General features: G+C 47.2%; 1 protein-coding gene across 1 annotated transcript in view; it reads left to right on the top strand.

The window, feature by feature from the left end:
* Nucleotides 1-19,930: 19,930 nt before the first annotated feature.
* Arhgef4 (Rho guanine nucleotide exchange factor 4) overlaps nt 19,931-22,907 on the top strand; it is a 61,197-nt gene continuing 58,220 nt past the window's right edge. The window contains exon 1 of the mRNA XM_090342994.1: nt 19,931-20,104. Coding sequence (XP_090199120.1) covers nt 20,047-20,104 — 58 coding nt within the window. The 5' untranslated portion in view covers nt 19,931-20,046. The remainder of the gene's footprint in view (nt 20,105-22,907) is intronic.

A 22,907-nucleotide genomic window follows, 5' to 3' on the forward strand; every position in this document is an offset into this window, starting at 1 on the left:
TGTCTCTAGGACAGTTCATCTATGCCAGCATGAACTGTGGGTCAGCCAGGCAATGTCCACCCATCACAGGGTTAAAGGATCATGCTGATGTCCCATCGTCAGGTCAGCTCTGTCAAATTCCCAGGATGTGGAGATCTAGGGTGGAGCTGGTGAAGTCACTAGCCACTGGGCAGGAGCACTCTGTAGCCTTCTTACTGCTCTCATGTCTGACGCACAAACTTGCTACTGCCCTTTTCTGTACATGTCAGGGCGTGTTCACAACACATTTCATTTGTCCACACCCCAACATGACCCAGGAGGTATGTAGACAGCAGGCTGTTAGTCCTACTGAGCTGTCAGGTGCCTGACACTCCCTGCTATGGACTCCTGGCACTGCCTGGCCTCTGCACCTTCCCTCACCTCCTGAAACACCACCCACATGACAACCCCACAGCTCTCCTTTACACGTGGTCTAATTTTCAGTGTTTCCTTTCCTATTCTCAATTCCTTCTTTGTAATAATTTGAAACTTTCATTATCCTACTGATTTCACTCTGCCTCTTCATTAGGGCTAACACGTATCACAGACTTTGGTGTTTGTTTCTTTTTCTAAGGAAGCTTAAAAGTGGTTCAAGCCAGATACCTGTTATCCTAGCTACTCAGGAGGCTGAGATCTAAGGATCTTAAGTTTTGAAGCCAGCCAGCATAAGAAAAAAAGTCCATGAGACTCATCTCTTCAGTTAACCAGCAAAAGAGCCAAAAGTGGAGCTCAAGTGTTAGAGTGCTAGCCTTGATCAAAAAAGATAAAGGATTGCATTCAGGCCCTGAGTTCAAACCCCAGATCAACTCCACCCCACCCCACCCCACCAGCACAGCGTATACAAAAGAGTAGTTCTCCTTTGATAAGTCTTACCATCATCCAAGGAAATGACACCTGGGAAGGTACAAGATTTATGAGGAGTCTTGACTAGCAGTGGGGTGGGTGCTTGCGGGGGTAAGTGGGGTAGGGGGGCGGGGGAGAAGAGGGACGTTTTATAATTGAATGTTGTATGCAGTGTTGCCTCACTGATGAGGTCACTGTGTGTGCTAAGATGTGCTATAGCTATCATGCCCAAGGGAAGAGGCCAGGCCCAAAGAACACACTACAGGATCTTTGTGTGTGAGAATCCAGATGGTGACAGAGGCAGGTCACTGGCCAGGGGAGGGATAAGGAGGGGTTGGCTGAGCAGGATGGTATCTTCAGTGGAAATGGAAACAGATGTCTCTTCTGGTGCTAGGTACACAGGTATGCACATCTGCAAAACTCTCATCCATACAATTTGATTATATGTACAGGATTTCCTAGCTCATTCAGCTGAGTAAGAAATGAACATGAACATCCAAGGAAGAAAATTCTGCAACGTTCTCACATGATTCTCTGCACTCTCAGAACTCTCTTTGGCATTTATAACCTTCCAAAATGTGTTTGCAATTTCAGGGGTTTTTTCTGGTTTTGTTTTTTTCTTCAGAGAACCAAACTTTGAAAAGAGTTTTAAGTGCCTAAGCATTCCCTGTAACCCAGCTCAGAAAGCAGAGGACACAAAGGGAGTATACATGAACCTGTTTCCTCTTGTTGGAAACATGAAACAGACACACATTCTTTCTCATGACTCAGCAGTTTATCTTTACTATTTAAATTGCACATACTCCTAATTTCTTTTGTGGTTTTTAAATTTTATTAATTTTCTTGTCAGCATGCGTATGTATGTGTGTGTGTACATGCTTGTACTCATGCTCTCCCTTAGCTTTGTCATTCGAGGCTGGCATTCTACCACTTAAATCACACCTCCACTTCCAGATTTTTGCTGGTTAATTGGACATAAGAACCTTTTGGATTTATTCTACTCAGGCTGGCTTCAGACCGTGATCCCCAGATCTCAACCTCCTGAGTAACTAGGACTTCAGGCAAGAGCCACCAGCACCCGGCTTATTCTGACTTTTAGTGGGATTGTTTGAACTGTGTGCTAGCTACATTTTCTTCCACTGTTTTCATTTGGTTCTGTCTCTTTTCTGTTAATAAAGGCAGCTCATCACACTTATCAGCCCTCCTAGAGCCACACAGGGAACTAATGAAGTGCTTCTGAGCGCATTCCAATGAGGCAGGCATGGCATAAACATGTGTGTAAAGACCGTTGGGCCCTGTCTCTGACTCTTCTCTTCCTGTCCTTCCAGACTCCAGAGGCACATGCACACCTGCCAGGAGAAGGTGAGACTGAAGATAACCAGCTCTCCTCACTCCCTACAGAAGCAGAAGAGCACAAGTGGAGCCAGGAAACAGATGGTGATGATTTTGAGACATTGTCCCATCAGAGTGAAACCGGATCAGACACAAAAACTGACCCCTTTGAGAGTGCCTCTGACACAGAGTCCCTGACCAGTAACCTCACCCGGGGCTCCTGGCTCTCTCCAACTGGTCCTTCCATAGACATAGAAGCAAGCTGGGGGTGTCCAGATGTCTCCACATCTGGACCTCCTCAGGATCTGCCTTTGACTGGTGTCCTTGAGCTTGATGTCCAAGAAGAACTACATTTTTCCTCTGACTTGAAGGGGGAGTCACACTCATGCAAGAAATCATGCTTCTTGGCTGACATCACAAGCAGAGAGGAAGAATCCCTCTGGGACTGTGTGACCAGCCTGGATAAGCCGTCGTTGCTGACAGCATACTCCATTCAGGACGTCACTGGCATCCACACTCCCCAGTGGAAGCAGAAGGTGACGGATCAAGACTTCAGAGAACTTTCTGCTGCTGCTATCCAGAAATCCAGGTCTAAGAGCTGTCTGGACATCCCTGTGGTTTGGCCTTGCCTTCTCCAGTGCTGTGAGCCAGGCCGGAGCTGGCCACACATCCACAGGCAGGCCTGGGGAGCAGCACTACCTCACATAGGCCCACTGGAGAGCATAGCCCCCCTGCAAGCAAAAACAAAGAGGGGAGGCCCCCGGGTCCCTACAGGGGACACAGACTTGTGCTGGACCCATCCCTGCTTGGATGAACCCTGCCAGGGTCTGTCAGGCACATCTCTCCCCTTACAAGCCAAGTGTCACCGCAGCACCCCAGATAATCTTGTTGACAATTGCAGAGCACCCCCAGGGCCACATGGTGGGCAGATAAGCACACTGGTCAGAGCCCATTCCATCACAGAGTTTCCTTTTGTTTACCCTGAAGATCCTGTAGGGCTGAACTTAAAGCCTAAGGTCGCACTGAAAGAGAAGACAGCAATAGAAAAAGGCCCAGGAACACAAACCACCCATTTCCCTTTGCCCGCCCAACAGTCTCATGTACTTCCAGATTCTCCAAGAAGGCCTCCCAATGTGCAATATCAGTACAAGCCCCGTGATTGCAGGTTGGAAAGGGACTTTCAAGTCACACCCTCGATCGCGCTCCCGCAGGAAAACCAGTTGGGGCAGAGTTATAAGTCATGCCTGGCCACTTCAGGCCTTACTTCAGAATCGGTGAAGCTCGGCAGCTGGCAGGAAGTGCCTGGGCCTGGCGAGTGCAAGCTGGGGCAGAGCTCAGAGAGCAGATCTGAGGAACCCCAAGGCTCTGGGCTGGCACCAGGCCCTGCTGATGTGAATGATAAAGAAAAGCACCTGCAAGACATTTCTGTTCAAGCAGAAAACCAGACGAGCCATTCCACAGCCAGGTGTGTTCTCAGGGAAGATAGAAATCTCCTTGCTAGCGCCAGCTTCCCCCATCTCTGTGGCCCTGTCGGAACCCAGGTGTGGAACCAGGACATAGTGGGTGGTTGGGCAGTGAGTGAGACCTCGGGTGGCCCAGAGACCACCCTGAAATCAAGTGCGGGAGGCGCTTTAATGGAAGCAGAGGAGACCATGGTTATAGATTTCCAGTACAGGGAAAATGCCTTGCAGGACCTTTCCAGACACCCGGCAGCCACCATGTGTGCCCGCATCCCGGGGCCTGAGGAGCGGCAGGACCCGGGTCCCAGGGATGGCTCCAGGCCTGCCACGGCGAGCCCGCCGCCCGAGCCCAAGGCGAGGGCGACCTCTGCAGGCCGCCGCTCGCTCCTTCTTCAGGCTGTGGAGCCGCCGGGCCCGTGGGCCCCGGGGGCTGGCCGTCCTGAAGAGAGACCCGGGCCTCTCGGAAGCCCTGGCGGGGAGGCAGCCCCCACACTGGGGGAGGCCCAGGGCGCCCCAGGCACGGCGCCTGGGAAAGGTCCGGGCCCCAGAGCTGAGTTGGGAGAGGGGCTGGGCACCGAGGAGCCCCTGCCGGGGAAGCTCCCTGGAGAGAACACGGGGACCCCGCCTGCGGGCTTCCTCACCCTGCAGAGCCCCGAGGACCAACGAGGGCCGTGGGGCCTGGGGCACGTGGAGGCCCCGGAGACAGGAGGGACGGTGAAGGACCCTGGTGCCCTGGCCTTGGCCCTGGCGGGCGCACACGAACACCCGCTGCCAGGGCCGCCTCGCAGGCGCCCCAAGGCTGGGCTGGAGCCCAGGAAGCGCCTCACCTTCCTCAAGGTGACCTCCTTCAGGAGAGGCCGGCCTCTGGCTGCCGAGAGCCCGGGGGAAGGCCCTCCGCCGCCGCCAGGGTCGACCCCCGAGGGCCGCACGCCGGGCTCCCCGCGCCCCGAGGCGCCCCAGGCGCCCACGGACGCCCACGGAGGGGGGCTGCTGGAAGCAGCGCCGGTGAGGGCGCCAGGGGACCCCGGCAGCAAACGGCTTTCCTCCGAAGACTGCAGCGCCAAAAGACTCAAAACAACGGAGAACAGGCTTCGGGCCAGACTGGCCTTGGCTCAGAAGACTTTCTCGCATTTTTTTGAGCCGAAAGCTCTAGAAGCAGAGAAGCCGGAAGCACCTTCTCCAGGTTCCCCCAAGGCGGAGAAGGAGAAGAGCGGGCAGCGGCCCAGCGCCTGGCGCGCGCTCCTGAAAAGCAGGGACTCCGAGGGGCCCCGCCGGCTCTCCTCCGGGACCCCCTTCCCAGGGCCTGGGCCCACGTGTCCACGCAGGCCTGCCTCCCCGGGGCCCGACAGCCACCCCGAGCAGGGGACCCAGGACCCCGAGAGCTGTGATCCCACAGGCCGCTGGACCCCCCCGCGCCCCCATGTGTCTTTGTCACCCAGCCACTTGGTCTTTCCAGAACACAGGAGGAAAAGTGAGCCAGCCATCAAATGCACGTCCTGCCAGGAGGGCGGTGGGCGGCTCCCTTCCTGTGTCTTCCCCGAGCAGTCCTGGCTGGCGTCCCCTCCTAGCCCCAGGGCCCAGCCAGCTGGCATCATCAGCTGCACCCTGCCCTGCAGCTTGGCCTATGAAAGCCCAGGCATGCCCTGCAGACCCATGAGCCCCAAGCCGCGGAGTCCCAGGCTCAGTGCCCAGCGAATGGACCTGCGCTACCCAGGCAGGACTAGTGCTGTCTCCATGGTTTCTCTTGGAAGCTACATCGAAGTCGACCACTGTTCAGAGGCCTCTGAAAGGCCCAGGACACCCAAGTCCCGGACAGGCCTCCTACTTTCTCTGCAGACACTAAATCAGGAGAACCAGAAGGAAGAGGATAGGAGCAGAGGCCAGCGTCATCCCCACCTGAGCCCAGCACCCTCTCTCAGAGACCTTCCTGGGAGTGAGGTCAGTGACCTGCTAATCACACACACACACACACACACACACACACACACACACATGCACGCACACACACACACACACGCATCTTTATTTCTTAAGGCAAGGGGTGGAAAGTACAGATGAGTCAGATTTAAGGTGAGAATGAAAAATCAGAGTACTAGAAGACAACATCAAAAATATATATGCTAAGGTCATGATGGTAACAGACAGTGAGATTGTATGGCTGGAAACAATACACGCTAATATAGAGCCATGGAAGTCTTTTATTTGGACTTCAGCTTACCAACAGAAGGGCAGTTTCATCTGTTGGTGGGCTAATGTGGTTACTTTTCATTAGTCCTGGGCAAGATTTCAAAAGGTATTCTTTAGTGCATGCTGTCCTCCCGCCTAGCACTTGGTGGAGTAAAGGGCAGTCATCTTTACTCAGAAACTGCTGAGTTGTTCCTCATTGTGCTGCAGGAATGCAAAATAGTTTGGTCTGAGCCAATCTAGTAAGTTCAAGGACTGTAGGCACCGAGTTTCTGAGAATACATGGTGGAGTAGAAGAAACACATACTAGCTCAAACAAACAATAGACCAACTTCGTCCTGTGTTAGAGCCTTGGATAAAACATTTTAAAAATGATAACCATGTCTACCTGCAGAGCTGAATAGACTCTAACCCAATGGCTAAGAGAGCAGTAGAGACAGACCCAGAAGGATTCCACCTCACTCCAGTTAGAATGGCCATGATCAAGAAATCTAGTAACAACAGATGCTGGAGGGGATGTGGCCAGGAAGGATCACTACTACACTGTTGGTGAGAGTGTAAACTTGTTCAACCACTATGGAAAGCAGTATGGCAGTTCCTCAAAAGACTAAACATAGAACTCCCCTGTGACACAGCAATTCCACTACTTGGCATTTACCCAACCATCCAGAAACAAGGACATGCTAAAGCTACACGATGTTCTTTGCAGCACTATTTACCATAGCAAAGATATGGAACCAACCCAGATGCCCCTCAGTTGATGAGTGGATCAACAAGATGTGGTATTTATATGCAATGGAATTCTATGCTGCTGTCAGAAAGAACAAAATTGCTCCATTTATAAGGAAATGGAAAGACTTAGAAAAAAATCATTAAGTGAAGTAAGCTAGACTCAAAGGAACATAGGGTCAATGGTTTCCCTCATTTGTTATAATCAGTAGAAACCTTGAGCTCTCCTAGCAGAGATTTACAATAGAACAAAACCTAGATATAAGGCCATATAGGATGAGGCTAAATGAAAGGACCTCCAGGATATAGAAACAAAAGCCATATGAGTGACTGTTGCCTTTAATGCACTGTTATCTCTCATCTCTTTTGTTGTCCTTGGTTATCTCATATTGTTACAGTATTTTACCTTGTTATCTAATATATTGTATATATTTGTATTTGGTTATTTGAAATAGTATAGGGAAGGGGGGAAAACAAGATGATGGGTAGCAGTGGGAGGAGGGAATGGGGATCAAGACATGAGAAAGGGTACCAATGTATGTGAAGTAATGCACCTTCTATGTCGTGAATATAATGTAACCCTTCTATGAATTACAATAAAAATATATGAAAAAAAGAAGCTGAGTAGAAGAACAGCCAATTCGGTTTGTATCCCTTCCCTCTGATCTCTTGTGCATTCCCTCTGCTTTCCAGAGCCACATGCCCTGGGAAGGACTGCCAAGCCACAGACACAGCTGCCACCGTGGTCAGAAGGCTTGTCCCACAGAGCCAGCTCAGAGGTTCTTCTCCACCACCCCTCCTGCAATGCATATCTTCCCGGATGCCGCTGCTCATCCTGGGCGGTTTCCTCAGCACTCACATACCAGCTGGGATGATTTGTGGCTGGAGAAGATGCAGAGAAGGAAGCTGGAGAAGCAGACCCAGGCTGGAGACAAGACACACATGGAGATGGCACAGGCGGACCGAGGGCAGGTAAGCCTCTCACGGGCCAGCCGCTTTCCAACTTGACCTGTCACCCTCTGTCCTCTGCAGATGACTGCCATTTCCTCCCTGTGTCCTGGGTGGGCCCAGAATTGCAGCATACTTACTGGGCTACTAGAATTACAGGGGTCAACCTTCTACCCCCAGCCTCTACTGCTCCTTCCCTAGCTCTGACTGGCAACATTCCACTCTAACAGACACTGAATATATATATACATATATATATATATCCACATATATATATATCCACATTTAGTCTCTACAGCCTTTCTTTTCAAAAAAGCATTCATATTTGAGACACAACTTCCTTCCAAACACAACTTTAGTTGCATGACCGTTTTAATATGTGATGTTTTATAATCTTGTTGATTCTTGTTTCGTACTAATTCTGATTGTGATTTTGTCTTTGGCCCATTAGTGTCTTACTTCTACTAAATTACATCACGAAAGTGTGGTCTGCTTGCTACAGTCTAGTTTCTGCTGTTACAATAGCTGATCTATGTATCTGACCAAGGTTTTCACATACAGATTTCAGACAGGCTAGAGTAGCTTCCCAATCTTAATCCTTGCTTACATATTTGCATTTCAAACAGTAATGAAAAAATATTTTAGGCACCATTTACTTAATAGTATAAGGAACACAAAAGCACTACAGAAAGGAACAAGCATTTATTTGAACACTTAGAATATTTTTTAGTTCATTAGAAACTTATTAGATAACCAAAAAATGGAAACGTCCAGATTTAACACTGAACAGTGAGAGAGAAAAAAAGTACCCCTTCCTTTGTAAGATCCACTCAACATTTGTTCTTACTATCTAAAAGTCAGAGTTAGTCTCATGAGGATTTTTTTGCACTATATTTTCATTGAATTCTCCCCCAAATAATAACCCTTGTAGCATAATACTTCTTTTTCTTTTTTCTTTTTTTTTTTTTTTTTTTTTGTTGAACAATGTCACTCCTTCCCTTCCTCTCTCCCAGTTTTTTTTTTTTTGGTTTTTTTTTTTTTTTTTTTTGCCAGTCCTGGGCTTAAGCTCAGGGCCTGAGCACTGTCCTTGGATTTTTCTCAAGGCTAGAGCTCTACCACTTGAGCCTTAGCACCACTTCCGGCTTTTTCTAAGTATGTGGTACCAAGGAATCAAACCTGGGTCTTCGTGCATGCTAGGCAAGCACTCTACCACTAGGCCAAACTCCCGGCCCTTTTTTCTTTTTTTTTTTTGTGGGTCATGAGGCTTGAACTTGGCCTGGGCGCTGTCCCTTAGCTCTTCAGCTCAAGGCTACTGCCTCACTTCCCATTTTCTAGAGGTTAATTGGCGATAAGAGTCTCAGGTCCTTTTGTGCCCCGCCTGGCTTTGAACCTTGATCCTCAGATCTCAGCCTCCTATGTAGCTAGGATTACAGGTGTGAGCCACCCCACCCTGCTTGCATATTTCTTAGCTAAGCCTAAGTTTTGATTTGGGGGAAGTTGGCTGTCTGCTTGACCATCTGGAGAGATGTGGCACCTGAAGTTTTCTCCACCATTCTCTTTTCACATTGTTAAATCATGCATTGTGCGTGCTGCCGCTCAGAAGTACTTCCCCTTTAGGGTTTTTGTGTGAACTGTAACTCCTGGAGATGTCTGCATGTTGGCTGTGTGTTCTGCTCACCAAAACAAGAGACACTAGAAAGTGGCAATGACAGCCTGTCCTCTGTTTCATCTCCCCTCTGTCGTTTGCTTCCTCCCCCAGCACCAGAGGAAGATGAGTATCACCTCTCCAGAATCTCCATGTCTCCTTCGAGGAAGCCATCTGCTTTCCCAGAGTGCCCCAACTGGACTGAACCACATGGCCTGGTCAAACCACAGACCCAACACCGGTGAGCTGTGTGCCTCTCTTGTTTTATATCCAAGTGTCCTGACATGAAGGAAGAAAGGGGGTGTTTGGGTGGCTGTGCCCACTTGTCTGAGACACGTATCTTACAGATGAGGGAGCATGAATCATCTTATCCTTTTAGTTAGGAGGCCATGCTGGGGACCCAGACAAAAGCAGTGATCAGCTGGAGTGCATTCCATGACGGTGTTCAAGACTGCCTCCACTAATTACACTGAGGAGGGCAACTGATTCAACTTGGTCTTGTGACAGGATATAATTTGCAGAAGAAAAATAATCAACAGAATAGACTCTAGAGCTGGAACTTAAGGGCTTTTTTTTCTTCCTGGAGTTTATGGCAGCTTCTGAGTTTCCATCCCAGCCTTATAGCAAATAGTATTGTATCACCTATTTGCCTACACTAGGCCTAGCTTCATGTAGCTGAAGAAAACCGGTCCCATCTGAGACCAGGCTGCACTTCTTCACGTGTCACCTTCCTTACTTGACCTGGAAGGGCTGGGCATGCCCAGAGATGCCGTTCATGGGCTTGTAGCAGAAAGACAGATGTTGAGTCTCATCCTGAGCAGGTTCACAGTATGTTAGGTGGCACATCACAACCTAGAAACATTCATCTGGCTGGGGGAGGGGCCAACTCTGTTTAGCACAGTGATTGATTTAATGCAAAGCTCTAAACAAAGTTGAATAAAAAAAAATACAGCACTTCAGAGAGGGAAAAAAGTACTTTGCCAAGTTAGAAAGTAATAGCAATAGTCACAAGACGATATATTGGAAATGTTCTCTACAATTCGGGAGGGGGCTGAGAGAGGGAAAGTGGGAGAAAAACATGGGAAGGGGTAACTATGTTCAAGAAATACTGCCTTAGGAATGTAACTGTATGCCTTCGATATATCACTCTAATAATAAAAAAATTTTAAAGATGCAGAAATATCTACATAGAAAAAAAGGAAGAAAGTAAGGGATAAACGACTGACACTCAAGGTTATCAGTGTTTGGTGTCAGAGTTAAATAGCCTGGTCAGCCAATGAAGTCAGGCAGGTGATGTGAGCAAGAGGCCGTCGGCCTGAGCATTGGTGCTTGCCGACTCAGGATTAGCTTAGGCACTGGCACGTGGTGGGGTTTGGAACTTGGATTAGACAGTAGATTTGTTGTTTCCTGTCAGTAGATGTCTATGATGAGGTTGCACGGTAATATGGACTGTATTCTTTTCCGTATAAAGTGGTGATCTTAAACTGAACAGTAAGCAAAGTCATGAAAAGGTGCTTGACAACTGCTAATTCTGGGGAAAAGATACTTTCTCATATGAGCCCCTTATTAAGTCTTAAAATTAATCACAGAATTGTGGAAGAGACAGACATGATAGAGAGTAGCATTTTTCTGGAAATGATCCATCCACATGACTTGTGATCCATGAAGTCAGCACCTTCTTTTCTTCCTTTTTTTTTCTCCTGGTTTTGGGGCTTGGACTCTGGGCTTGGATGCTGCCACTGTGCTCTTCAGCTCAAAGCTAGTGCTCTATCACTTGAGCCACCGCGCCACTGGCACTTTCTTGAAGTTGGAATTTAAGGCAAAAATTTCTGGGCATCCTGATCAGACAAACCCTGGCCACCTGTCCCTATACACTAATTAAAGAGATGGGCATTGGTGAATAGAGAAAGGAGTTTTAATCTAACATAGTTATGTTGAGAAAACCAAAGGACTTGGTAACCAAAAGTTGTCTTATGGGTATTAGAAAAAATACTAAGTTTTACTAATCTTCAAAGAAATAATCATCCCATTAAAAGATGGGCCAGAGACTTAAAGAGAGACTTTTCTGAAGAAGAAATAAGAAAGGCCTATAAACACATGAAGAAATGCTCAACATTTCTGCCCATAAAAAAATGCAAATCAAAACAACTCTGAGATTCCACCTCATTCTAGTTAGAATGGCTATTATCAAGAAATCTAGTAACAACAGATGCTGGCAGGGATATGGCCAGGAGGGATCACTACTATATTGTTGGTGGGAGTGTAAACTTGTTCAACCACTATGGAAAGCAGTATGGCAGTTCCTCAAAACACTAAACATAGAGCTCCCCTATGACCTAGCAATTCCACTACTTGGCATTTACCCAAATGTCCAGAAACAAGGACATACTAAACCCACTAGCACAATGATGTTCATTGCAGCACTAATTACCACAGCAAAGATATGGAACCACCTCAGATGCTCCTAAGTGGATTAAGAAGATGTAGTATTTATATACAATAGAATTCTATGCTGCTGTCAGAAAGAATGACATTGCCCCGTTTGTGAGGAAATGGAAAGACTTAGAAAAAATTATATGAAGTGAAGTAAGCCAGACCCAAAGGAACATAGACTTAAAGGTTTCCTCATTTGTAATAATTAGTACAAATCTTGGATTCTCCTAGCAGAGGATTACAATAGCTCAAAACCTAGATACATAAGGCCATATAGGATGAGGCTAAATGAAAGGATCTCCAGGATATAGAAACAAGAGCTATATAATACGTGATTGTTGTTCTCAGTATACTATGTTATTTCACAAAAAAAAAGAAAAAATAATTTTAGTAGGAGAAGAGTTGGGGGTTGGAGGTGAGAGGGTATGCAATAGTTAAAACAGTCCTGATTTGTCACTATCCCCATCTTTGTCTTTGGGGAAATTCTAGAGTTATTACTTTACCACAGAAACAAAACAGGAACAAGGTAATCTCCTAAGTTTCCAGGCAGTTTGCTTTAAAATGATACGAGGAAGGAAGGCACTGTCTTCTTGAGATGTGATTTGCCTTCCATATAAGATACTTATCAATGAGTCTTCTCTTTTTTGGAGCCCAAAATGATTATGAATGACTGCCACAGAGAAAAGCTTAGGTCAAAGAGCAGAGATACCAATATACCATGTGGGCTTTTTGTTAACTAACAGGGCCCAGCAAAGGTATGTTTTAGATTGCTTCTTACAATTTCATACATTCAGAGCATCACAGTCAGATACTCTGTTGTTTCGGAGCATCAATTAAATTAGTGGGCAGATGAAATGATTGCAGAATAAGAAGTTTTAAGGCCCCAGTGACCTGTGTCCTCAACGGACAGAACTCCAGCTGTGGAGGTTCTGGCATTGGATAAGAGGCTGGACCCCTCATTCCATTTCTCCGTGTCACAGATCAACTTCATCATAGCAGGGACAGACACTACATCATGTCTCCTGTCTCGTAAGGCAGGTGAGAGACTAGGATGTGTTTTTGTGTGTAGCTCAGGTAAGTTTTCTTTTCTTTCCTTACTTACTGCTTTGATACTCTACCTGCTGTGTTCCAGACTTGTGAGATTCTATTTTATACAGTTTCCGCTTGCTATCCACAGTTTTTGGTGTTTTATCCTCTTTTTTTTTAATCCAGGTGATTTTTAGAGGGTTAAAAAAAAGGTAAAATTGATAAATTTAGTGAAGAATGAAGAAACATTAAAGGTTTAACAATTGTTTAACCACATTTTCTTCCACTAGTAATAACCTTGTTTGTAATTAGCATTTCTTTATTTTTATTTTTATTTTTATTTTTATTGTCATCAGGTAGTGGATGCATTACTTCTTGCATATTGATACCCTTCTCCAGTTTTTGTCCCTCTACCCCCACAACCTCCTTCAAATCATCTTTTTTCCCCTCTTCCCACCCCTATTTTTTTTTGTGGGTCTTGTGGCTTGAATTCGGTCTGGGTGCTGTCCCTGAGCTCTTCAGCTCAAGGCTACCACCCTACCCCTGGGCATGGGCATTGTCCCTGAGCTTTTCAGCACAAGGCTACTACCCTACCCTTGAGCCAAGCCCCACTTCCCATTTTCTAGAGGTTAATTGGAGATAAGAGTCTCAGGTCCTTTTGTGCCAGGCTGGCTTTGAATCTTGATCCTTAAATCTCAGCCTCCTGAGTAGCTAGGATTACAGGTGTGACCCACCGCTCCCTTCCCTATTTCAAATAAACAAATAAACATATATACAATGCACCAAATAACAAAGTCAGATACAGTAACCACATGATATTGACCATAAGGGGATAAAAGAGAAAAGAAATAACATAGTACATTAAGAACAATAATCACAAAGGTAAACCTCTTATTTCCATATCCTAGAGTTCCTTTCATTTAGTCTCACCCTATATGACCTTATGAACCTAGGTTTTAAACTATTGTAATCCTCTGCTAGGAGAGTCCTCGGTTTTTACTATTTATTACAAATGAGAGAAACCATTGAGCCTCTGTTCATTTGGGTCTGGCTTACTTCACTTAATATGATTTTTTTTCCAAGTCTTTCCATTTCCTTACAAATGGGCAATGTCATTCTTTCTGATGGCAGCATAGAATTCCATTGTGTATAAGTACCGCATCTTCTTGATCCAGTCATCTACTAAGGGGCATCTGGATTGATTCCGTATCTTTGCTATGGTAAATAGTGCTGCAATGAACATCATTGTGCTAGTGGGTTTAGTACGTCCTTGTTTCTGGACATTTGGGTAAATGCCAAGGAATGGGATTGCTGGGACATAGGGGAGCTCTATGTTTAGTGTTTTGAGGAATCACCATACTGCTTTCCAGAGTGGTTGAACAAGTTTACACTCCCATCAACAGTGTAGTAGTGATCCTTCCTGGCCACATCCCTGCCACATCTGTTGTTACTAGATTTCTTGATAATAGCCATTCTAACTGGAATGAGGTAGAATCACAAAGTTGTTTTGATTTGCATTTCTTTTATGCCAGAGATGTCGAGCATTTCTTCATGTGTCTTAGGCGATTCTTATTTCCTCTTCAGAAAAGTCTCTCTTTAAGTCTTTGGCCCATGTTTTATGGGGATGGTTGTTTCTTTGGAGAGATTAAATTTATTTAGCTATATATATATTTTAGATATGAGGCCTTTGTCTGTTGTGTGGTTAGTGAAGATCTTCTCCTACTCTGTGGGCTTCCTATTTAACTTGCTAGCAATCCTTTGCGATACAGAAGCTCTGCAATTTAATGCAGCCCGATTTGTCCAAGCTATCTTTAATTTGTTGTGTTTCCGGGTCGTTATTAAGAAAGTTTCAACTTGTGCCAAGGAATTCTGGTGTATCTCCTATTCCTTCTTGCAAGATTTTCAGGATCTGCTTTTATTAGGAATTAATTCTGGTGCAGGGTGACATGTAAGGATCCCACTTTAGTTTTCTATAGGTACTTAATCAATTCTGCCAGCACCATTTATTGAAGAGGCTGTCTTTCATCCATCCTATTTTTTTAATCTAGAATTTCTCAGTTCCACCTTCTGCTTTGTTTTCTTGGTCTTATCTCTTCCCTGGTCACTGTCTCTGTTGGGGAATGTGATTCCATGGGCACAATTTTAGTCTCTATACAGTCTTCCCAATGTCCTTTGGAGTGTAAAGAAAGAAAATCAAGAAATTTGCAAGGTTTTTCATAGAATTATATCATGGCTTTCTGCTCATTGCTAAATCTATCTGGCCCTCTTTATTGGTAGAGTTTGGGTTTTGGGTTTTGGGCGGGTTAGTAGATGAATTCTTCTATTTGATTACCCTTCCCTGGCACTATAGCATTGAGTATGTCATTCAGATGCCTTTTGTTTCTCTTCAAATCCTTACAACACAACTAAAGCAAGGTGTGAAAAGCCAAGCTTTCCTATAATTACACCAGAAGTCAGTCAACTAAAAACTCCCAGTGGCAGAGTGTGGCTCAGTCACATTATTTCCCCCACCTTAGTAACTCACAATGGAGGTTAAATTTCATTGGGTGAGGCCAAAGGGATATCCAAATGGTCTCAGCATTCCTGTGGGAGATAAGTTAATCATGGGACATGTATGTAGTTCTGCATGGTTGCACTCCATTTACTTCCATGTCTATCCTGTGCCAATGCACATGGTTTTGTTATTGCTCTACAGGAATTTTCAAATTACGAAATGTAAGTCCTCCTGCTTTCTCAGGATTGTCTATGCTGGTTGAGGTTTCCTGCAGTTGCCTGTGATTAACAATCTAGTTAACAATATTTACCAGTAGGGATTCTATAGATGTGTATTGCTGAGTCTTCTGATCCATGATCATGGGAATTTCCCCTCATTTATTGAGTTTCTTTAGTTACTTCTAATGTTTTGTAGTTTTCGGAATATGTCCCTACTTCTTTTGATACATGTATTGCTAAGTTAATTCTGTTTGATACTTGTCAGGTATTGAAGTGAGCCCTTCCTTGCAGGTTCCTGTTGAACTGCAGGCTTCAGTGTGAGTGTACTGAGGAAGGGGATGAGAATTAAATGAGGTTCAAGGAGAAGAAGTAATGTGATAGTACTAGTTCCTTATAAGAAGAGACATCAGGGAGCTGTGTTGCCAAATGCACACATAAAAGAGGGCATGTAAGAACCCAGTGAGAAAGTGACATGTTCTGAACAAGTGTCCACACCAGAACACACGTCTTGGCTTAAATTTCCAGAATCCAGAACTGTGAAAAGTTTTGGTTGTTTAAGCTTTCACTTCCATAGTGTTTTGTTATGACAGCTCAAGCAGACTGATACAATGCTATAGAGAATGAAATTTTCATTTTATTTTCAGATGGCTCATTACAAGTATTGGGAAAATACAACTGATTTTAGAATTGCAGCCTTATGCCCTGTGACTAATTATTGTTGAATTCAATAGTTGGTTCTGGTAGTTTTTAGTGAATTTGTTAGGTTTTTGGAAATACAATATTATGACATCTTCGGATAGTTCTGATTTCCTTTTCAATCTGGGTATTTTCTACTTCTTTTCTCTTTCCTAATTGCTTTGGCTTAGAACCTCTAGGACACTGGTAAGGAATAATGATGAGAATAGACGTGTTCTTAATCTTTAGGGATAATCATCTTCTCTTCATCATTAAGTATGATGTTGGCTATGAATTTTTATAGATGCCTTTTAGCAACTCAAGGACATCCCTTTCTAATTTGTCAAGTGTTTAAGTAATGAGAGGGCATTGGACTTTTACCAAATCCTCTTTTTGCATCTATTGAAATCATTACATATTTGTAAATTTTTATTCATATGATATACACCGATGTTCAGATGTTAAGAAACCCTTGCATTTCCCACCTGAAAAAGTTGTGGAGTTCTGTTTATATTTTTCTGAATGGTAGTCTGGTAAAAATAAAAATGTGTAATTTATTACACCTACATCTAATAGGGTTATTTACCTGTAATTTTCTGTGATATCCTTGGCTGGTTTAGGTGTCCAGGTAAAATGAGTTGAGAATTCTTTACTATTTTCTAGATGAGTTTGTAAACAATAGCCATTTGTTTTTATCCATGTTTGGTAGAATGTCAGGTTAAAACCATTTAGGACTAGGGTTTTCTTTGTAGGAATGTCTGATTCACTTTATTATAGTTCTGTCTATTCTGGTAATTTACTTTCTCCTTGAGTGAGTTTTGGCAATACCTTTGTGGGGAATTTGTCCATTTTATCCAAGTCATCTAATTTGGCATACAATACGCATTATGTTTAGTTCTGCCAATATTCTAGATTTTGCCATGCATTATTACTAATTATATATTGTTTCATTTAGTTCCTACAACAGTCCTACAGATGTAGTTGTCAGTAGTCCTATTTGATGGTTGAGAAAGATGCATGATGGTAAGACACATGCAGGATTGGAACCCAGCTCTCTGGTTTTTGAGCTTCATTCTGTCTTTCACTGTTAAAGAAATCGAAGCACAGGATTACTTAGGAGAGAAACAGAACAGAAGCACATCTCTAGGGGCAAACAAATTTCCATTCTGTTCTCTGTTTCCATATGCACCAGTTGAATTTCATCTCCTGCTTTCATAGATCGTCAAGCCTCAAGAAACACTGATCTTTGTGCATGGAAGTTTCTCTTTCACTTTGTCATTGTTATTTTTTTTTTTTTTTTGCCAGTCCTGGGCTTGGGCTCAGGGTCTAGCACTGTCCCTGGATTTTCTCAAGGCTAGGGCTCTACCACTTTAGCCACAGCACCACTTCTGGCTTTTTGCTATGTATATGGTACAGAGGAATCAAACCCGGGTCTTCGTGCATGCTAGGCAAGCACTCTACCACTAGGCCAAACTCCCGGCCTGTCATTGTTATTATACATGCTCACACATAAAGCATCTAAATAATTACAACTCAGCATATGTTGCTAAGGCCATCTTCTGCTACTCTTAATAGTGTCAAAAGTGGAGCCCCTAGGGAAGGCTGGGTTTATTTTAGCTCACAGATTCAGTCCTGAGCTCTGATGATTCTGGGCCTGTGATAAGTCAGATCGTACAGAGATAAGAGCTTATGGATGGGAGGCTGGTTTCCTCATGGCAGACGGGAAGTGACTAGGCACATCTTGTGGCCTCCTTCTTTTAACTGCCCTCCCACTAAAGTTTCCAGAGCTCTACCTACAAACAATGTCACTATTGGGGGGCCAAGAATTCAACCTATGAACCTGTAGGGTATACCTCATATTCCAACTAGGATCTTCCATAGTTCTTGCTGGACCCCTGTACCTTTCCCCCCATGACCCCTTGCAGATTGGAACAGGAAGCTCTGATTTCACTCTCCATCATCACAATAGTCATAGGAAAGATGCGTGGATCCTTCTTTTGTGCTGAAGCTAACATAGGGAATTTCCCCCTCTCTGCAACTAAAGCAAGTCCTAGGAAGACCTAAAAGGGAAATGTACTCCCCAAAGGTAGGCATGGCTCAGGAATTACACAGGCTAGACCCATGCACAACTCTGTGAGCTGGACAGATCACCCTCACACCCTCCAGTCAAAAGCACAGCTCATTCTGTTCAGTCCTGACTCCAGAGAAATAAGGATCTTTCCTCACCTGCCTAGCTGGTCTCCTGTCCAGGCCCCACTTACCCCTCCACAGCTGCCTGTGCCAGGGGCTCTGTACATTGTGGAGACATCGCAGGGGGTAAAATGTTACTGCCTTCACTGAACATCTAACAGACATACAACAGATAAAGTCAATGATTTCAAGAAATAAATTTCCCTCACTGATGACATACATGTACGGAGACCGGAAAGTTACGAAAACCAAGTGAAGAGCATGCCAGTTGAAAAGAACAGTAAGCGCAAAGGTCCTGAGTCCAGAGGGACAACAAAAGAGCCACTGTGGCTAGAGTGCAAGTAGAGAAATCAGTGAAGCCAGAACAGGAACATGTAAGGTCGTGAGGATCCGGTGGGGAGGGGTCTTTCCAGGAGCGAAGGGAAGCCTAGGGAGAGGCTTGATGTGATCCCTACTTTTGAGGGCCCTCTGCAGCTACGTGGGAAGAAGTGGGGAGCCTGACATTGATTTCGGAAGTAAAATCCACTGTCCTCATGGATGGATAGGGAGAGTGATCCATCCCAACAGCCAGGTCAACAGCCAGGAGAGTTGCCAGGAGAGAAGGAGGGGTGTCTCAGAAGCAATGGGATTCCTTACAGGGTAGCCCCCTAGGCTTGGGGAGGAGAATGGCTATAGGAAAGGACCCCCCAGTGAGGAGAGGGAGCGAGTGTGCCTGGCCAGTGCTGCCCTAACCGGCTGCTGTGTCTTCCACCACAATGAGGCCATCTCACCCTCCACACCTTCTCCAAGAACCTGGAGACTCAGCAATGTCGGGGAGGGCGGAGGAATGTCCACGCCATCTCCCCGCTGGGCTCCCTTTGGGGGTCACGTGGCGTCCAGCTCCCGTTTTCGCTGGTGCTGGCCACTCACGGGACTTTTCCACACGCAGTAGGACGCTTGGCCTGGGCCGTCCCGCCCCCACGGGCCCTGGGCTCCGTGAAGTCAGGGCGCGTGCGGGAGCCGAGGGCAGGCGGGGCCGGGCGCGTGTGCAGCCGCACCCGGCTGAGCGCACCGGCCCGCGGCCCCGGCCCAGACCGACAGCAACGCGCCACCGGCGGTCTAGTTTGTGAAACCTGACGAAGGCGCCGCGACTCCATTCGCCACCACGGCGTCCTCAGCGGACCTGAGAACGCGTGCGGGCGCGGCCAGGCGGGGGCCGAGGGCGGCCGGGGACCCCGCGCGCCGCGCCGCGCCCGCCGCCTGCGCCTCAGGTCTGCGTACGCGCGTGCGTGAGCACCAGCCGCCGGGGCCTGCGACCCGCACCGGGGTCGCCGCGGCGGCTCGGCGCCCGCGGGACCCGCCGGGAGCGGCCGGCCAACGGATGCGCCGCACCCCGCCGGGTGGGCGCCGACCACTCCCCGAGCCGCGCGCGCCCCGTGGCCGCAGAGAGTGCCCTCCACCGCGGCCGCAGAGCCCGAACGGGCGGCGGCCAGCCGGGAGCCTCCTTGGCGGAGCCCCATGATGTCAGCCGGCCCGGACCAGCGAGCCCGCGGCGGGAGGGATGGGGCTGAAGACGCCGCGCGAACACCCGCTCGCCCCTCGCCCGCCGACGGCGGCGACGACCCCCGCCCGGGCTCGCGCGCCCCTTCGCCCGGCAGCCCGGCCGCGGCGCCGCCGCCCCTGGCCCAGCCTTCCCCCAGCCTGTGGCTGGAGCTCGGGCCCGCCTGCACGCGGGCGCAGCAATGCCCCAGCGAGTCGAGCGGCCAGACGAGCGGCGACCTCGGCACCAGCAGCAGTAGCAGCGCCGGGCTGTCCCCGGGCTCCGACTCGGACAGCAGCGGCGTGGTGTGCGGCGGCCGCGGCGGCGGGGGCATGCGCGGCGCGCTGTCCCGCTCCTGGAGCCTGGAGAGCCTGCGCTCCGCCACCGCTGGTAAGGGCGCGCCGCGCCCTGCGCCCTCCGACCCAGTGCCCGTCGTCCCGCGCTCCCACCCCGCGACCGACTCTCCTGCCATGCCTTCTCTTCCTTCCTCCACATTCGCGGTTTCTCTTGTCCATCCTGGCTCCTTCCTTCTCCATCGCTTCGCCCTCTCATTCCTTTTCGTTTGCGGGATTGCCCCCACCTGCCCCTCCTTCAACCCGCTGCCAGCACTGGGCCACCTGTTATGGCCGGGACTGGCAGCTAGGAAAGTCAGCGCTGAAGGTGAGGCTAGCTTTGGTCCCTAGGTGCGTTCTTGGCTCTCTCAGAGCTCGTCTGCCAGGCATACGTTTGACCTCCGTGAGGGGGGAAGAGGAGAAATGGGGAGTAGGCCCAGGCGGGCAGGACTTGGCACTTTGGCTTGGAGTGTACCCATGCCTAGGCCTGGCCGCAGGACAGAGGCGGCACCCGGCCAGAAGGGGCTCAGCCCGGATGTTCTGGAAGAAAAGTAGGGTTTTCCGAGGTGAGATTGCTCGGTTGTCTCCTGGGATAGTGTGCTCCTGGTACTGCCGTCTGCCTGGAGGGCCAGATGGTGGGTATTTCCGGGAAGGAAGCCTCGGTTCTAGGAAGAGCAGCTCAGAGTGCTTTTATGAATGGTGATCACCTAACCTTGTTTTTGTGACTTACTGGTTTCTATTTATCCTACTTTTTGTAAGCATTTCCCAAGCATATTGAGGCAGTGCAGTGGGTGCTGTGAAGGAAGACAGATGCTACCCAGAAATCAGATGGGTCTTGAGATCTTATGGTTCTGCCTGGTTCTAGGGCTGCATCCCGATGTTGTCACTGGTCAGGGCATCAGAGCCTGTCCCCAACCCCAGGATGGAGCACAGGCAAGATTAGGGAGGAGTAAAAGCAAAATTGCTCTTGCACGGTGTTGAGGACCCCTTGAGAGGCAGATCCAGAATTTGGACTTTGTTTGGTAGTGAGTGGATATGGAGGAGGGAAGCAAAGCCATGTGGAGCCCTGCTTGCAGGCTCCATGACTCTCATTTGCCCTCTCCAGACAGACTTCTGTGGAATTCCTAAACCCAGAGCAGTGCAACTCCTCTGAAAACGTGTCTTATGGTTCTGCAGCTGTGACCCCCTCTCATCCCTGGGGAATGTCCTTAAAAACCCAGCCCTCCTGTGGGTACCTCACTTGAACTCATTTTGAAAAAGCCAAGCTAGATAATAAATACCCAAGTGTGTTCTTTTTTTTTTATTGTAATTAGTAAAAGGGTTACATGATATTTGCCAGATAGAAGGTGCATTAATTCACATACATTGATGCCCTTTCACATGTCTTGGTACACATTTCCCTCCCCCCCCCACACCCCCCTCCTGTCTTGGTTTTCTCCCCCTTCCCTATCAAATTTCACATGAACTCGTCTTTGGCCTTCCTTCCTTCCTTCCTTTTTTCTGGAGTTGGAAGATGTATACTTAGATGTATACTTGCTCCCACCTCTAGAACTGTGAATCTCACCCAGATTATCTCAAGGAAGTGACTTCTAGTCCCCTGTGCCTCTCTTCTGCTCTAGTGAGAAGGAGATGAAATCAGCTTGGGTTTATTAAACAGTCCTGAGACACAGGGACTCCTCAGACAGTACTGCGGGTACTGAGGCAGGCTAGATTAGTTTTAAAGATAAGAGACCTCTGCATGAAGGTTTGGGGAAAGAGAACAGTACTTAGGTATTCTAGGTATTTAGGTTCCAGGATAGGAGTCATAAAGAGCATTTCAAATGACCTCTTCATCCTTTTCACCCATGCCCTTCCCACAGTCTGGTTGATATGACCTGTGTACACAATGATCAATCAGTGTGAGAAAAGATAACCTCTGTGGACTCCATGTGAGTCTTTGGAACCAGCCATCTTCTTCAACTGAATTCTGTACAGAATTGACCCTGTCCCATAAGACAGGCATAAAGACACAATGAGTGATCTCTTGTTCTCTTTTATGATATTACTGGCTATTTGCTGTCTGGGGTGGGAAACTGAGAAAATAAGCATTTCAGTCAGTTTCTTTAGATTTGTGGTTTAGAAGAGGCAGTCTACTTGGAAAAGGATGCTACAAAGGAGAATCTGATTTCAAGAGGCATGAGAAAATACAGTGTTTGAGCAATTTCTGTGTGTCAGGCACAGACTCTTTGGAATTCTAGATTTAAAAATCGGGTCAGAGAGAGGTGATGACCTCTGGAGGCCTGAATGGTGGCTTGATGGGGCGTGTCGGGTGTAGTGAGGATAGGCAATGTGCTGGTCCAGGTGACACTTGATAATAGTGTTCTGCTTCTCACATACTCACCATTCCTCAGCACTCACAGATGGAAGAGTGCCACAGCACCCACTGGCAAAACAAGGGAATTAAACTCAAATGTCTGGAACCATTTCCATAAACTCTGAATCCTGTGATTCTGGTCAGAAGTATTTATTTTGGGCTGGGCACTCCCCTACTGTGCTGCCATTTGTTTGCTTTTGCTGTTTGGTCTTGGGCTCAGTTACAAAGTATGTGTGTGTTGAATTGGGCTGTGTTTATCTCTTAAGACTAAGAATTACCAGGAAGGGATCCTTAGTAGAACTTGATTACTATTGTGTGATTTTCTTTCTTTTTTTTTTTTTGCGGTGGAGCCTGTTATTAAGCATTTTTAAGAGTTCCCAACAAGGTCCAGAAGCCTTTGCTTAGGGATGTAGCTGACTCACAGGACAGAGCACTCACAGGGAAACCAGGCAGAACCTAGCTGTGGGCTATTTCCCAAAGGCTTGAAATGTCCAGAGCTGGCAATTTC

This window comes from Megascapheus bottae, chromosome 12 (genome assembly GCF_031878675.1).
Source record: "Megascapheus bottae isolate mThoBot1 chromosome 12, mThoBot2.hap1, whole genome shotgun sequence".
Classification (NCBI taxonomy): domain Eukaryota; kingdom Metazoa; phylum Chordata; class Mammalia; order Rodentia; family Geomyidae; genus Megascapheus; species Megascapheus bottae.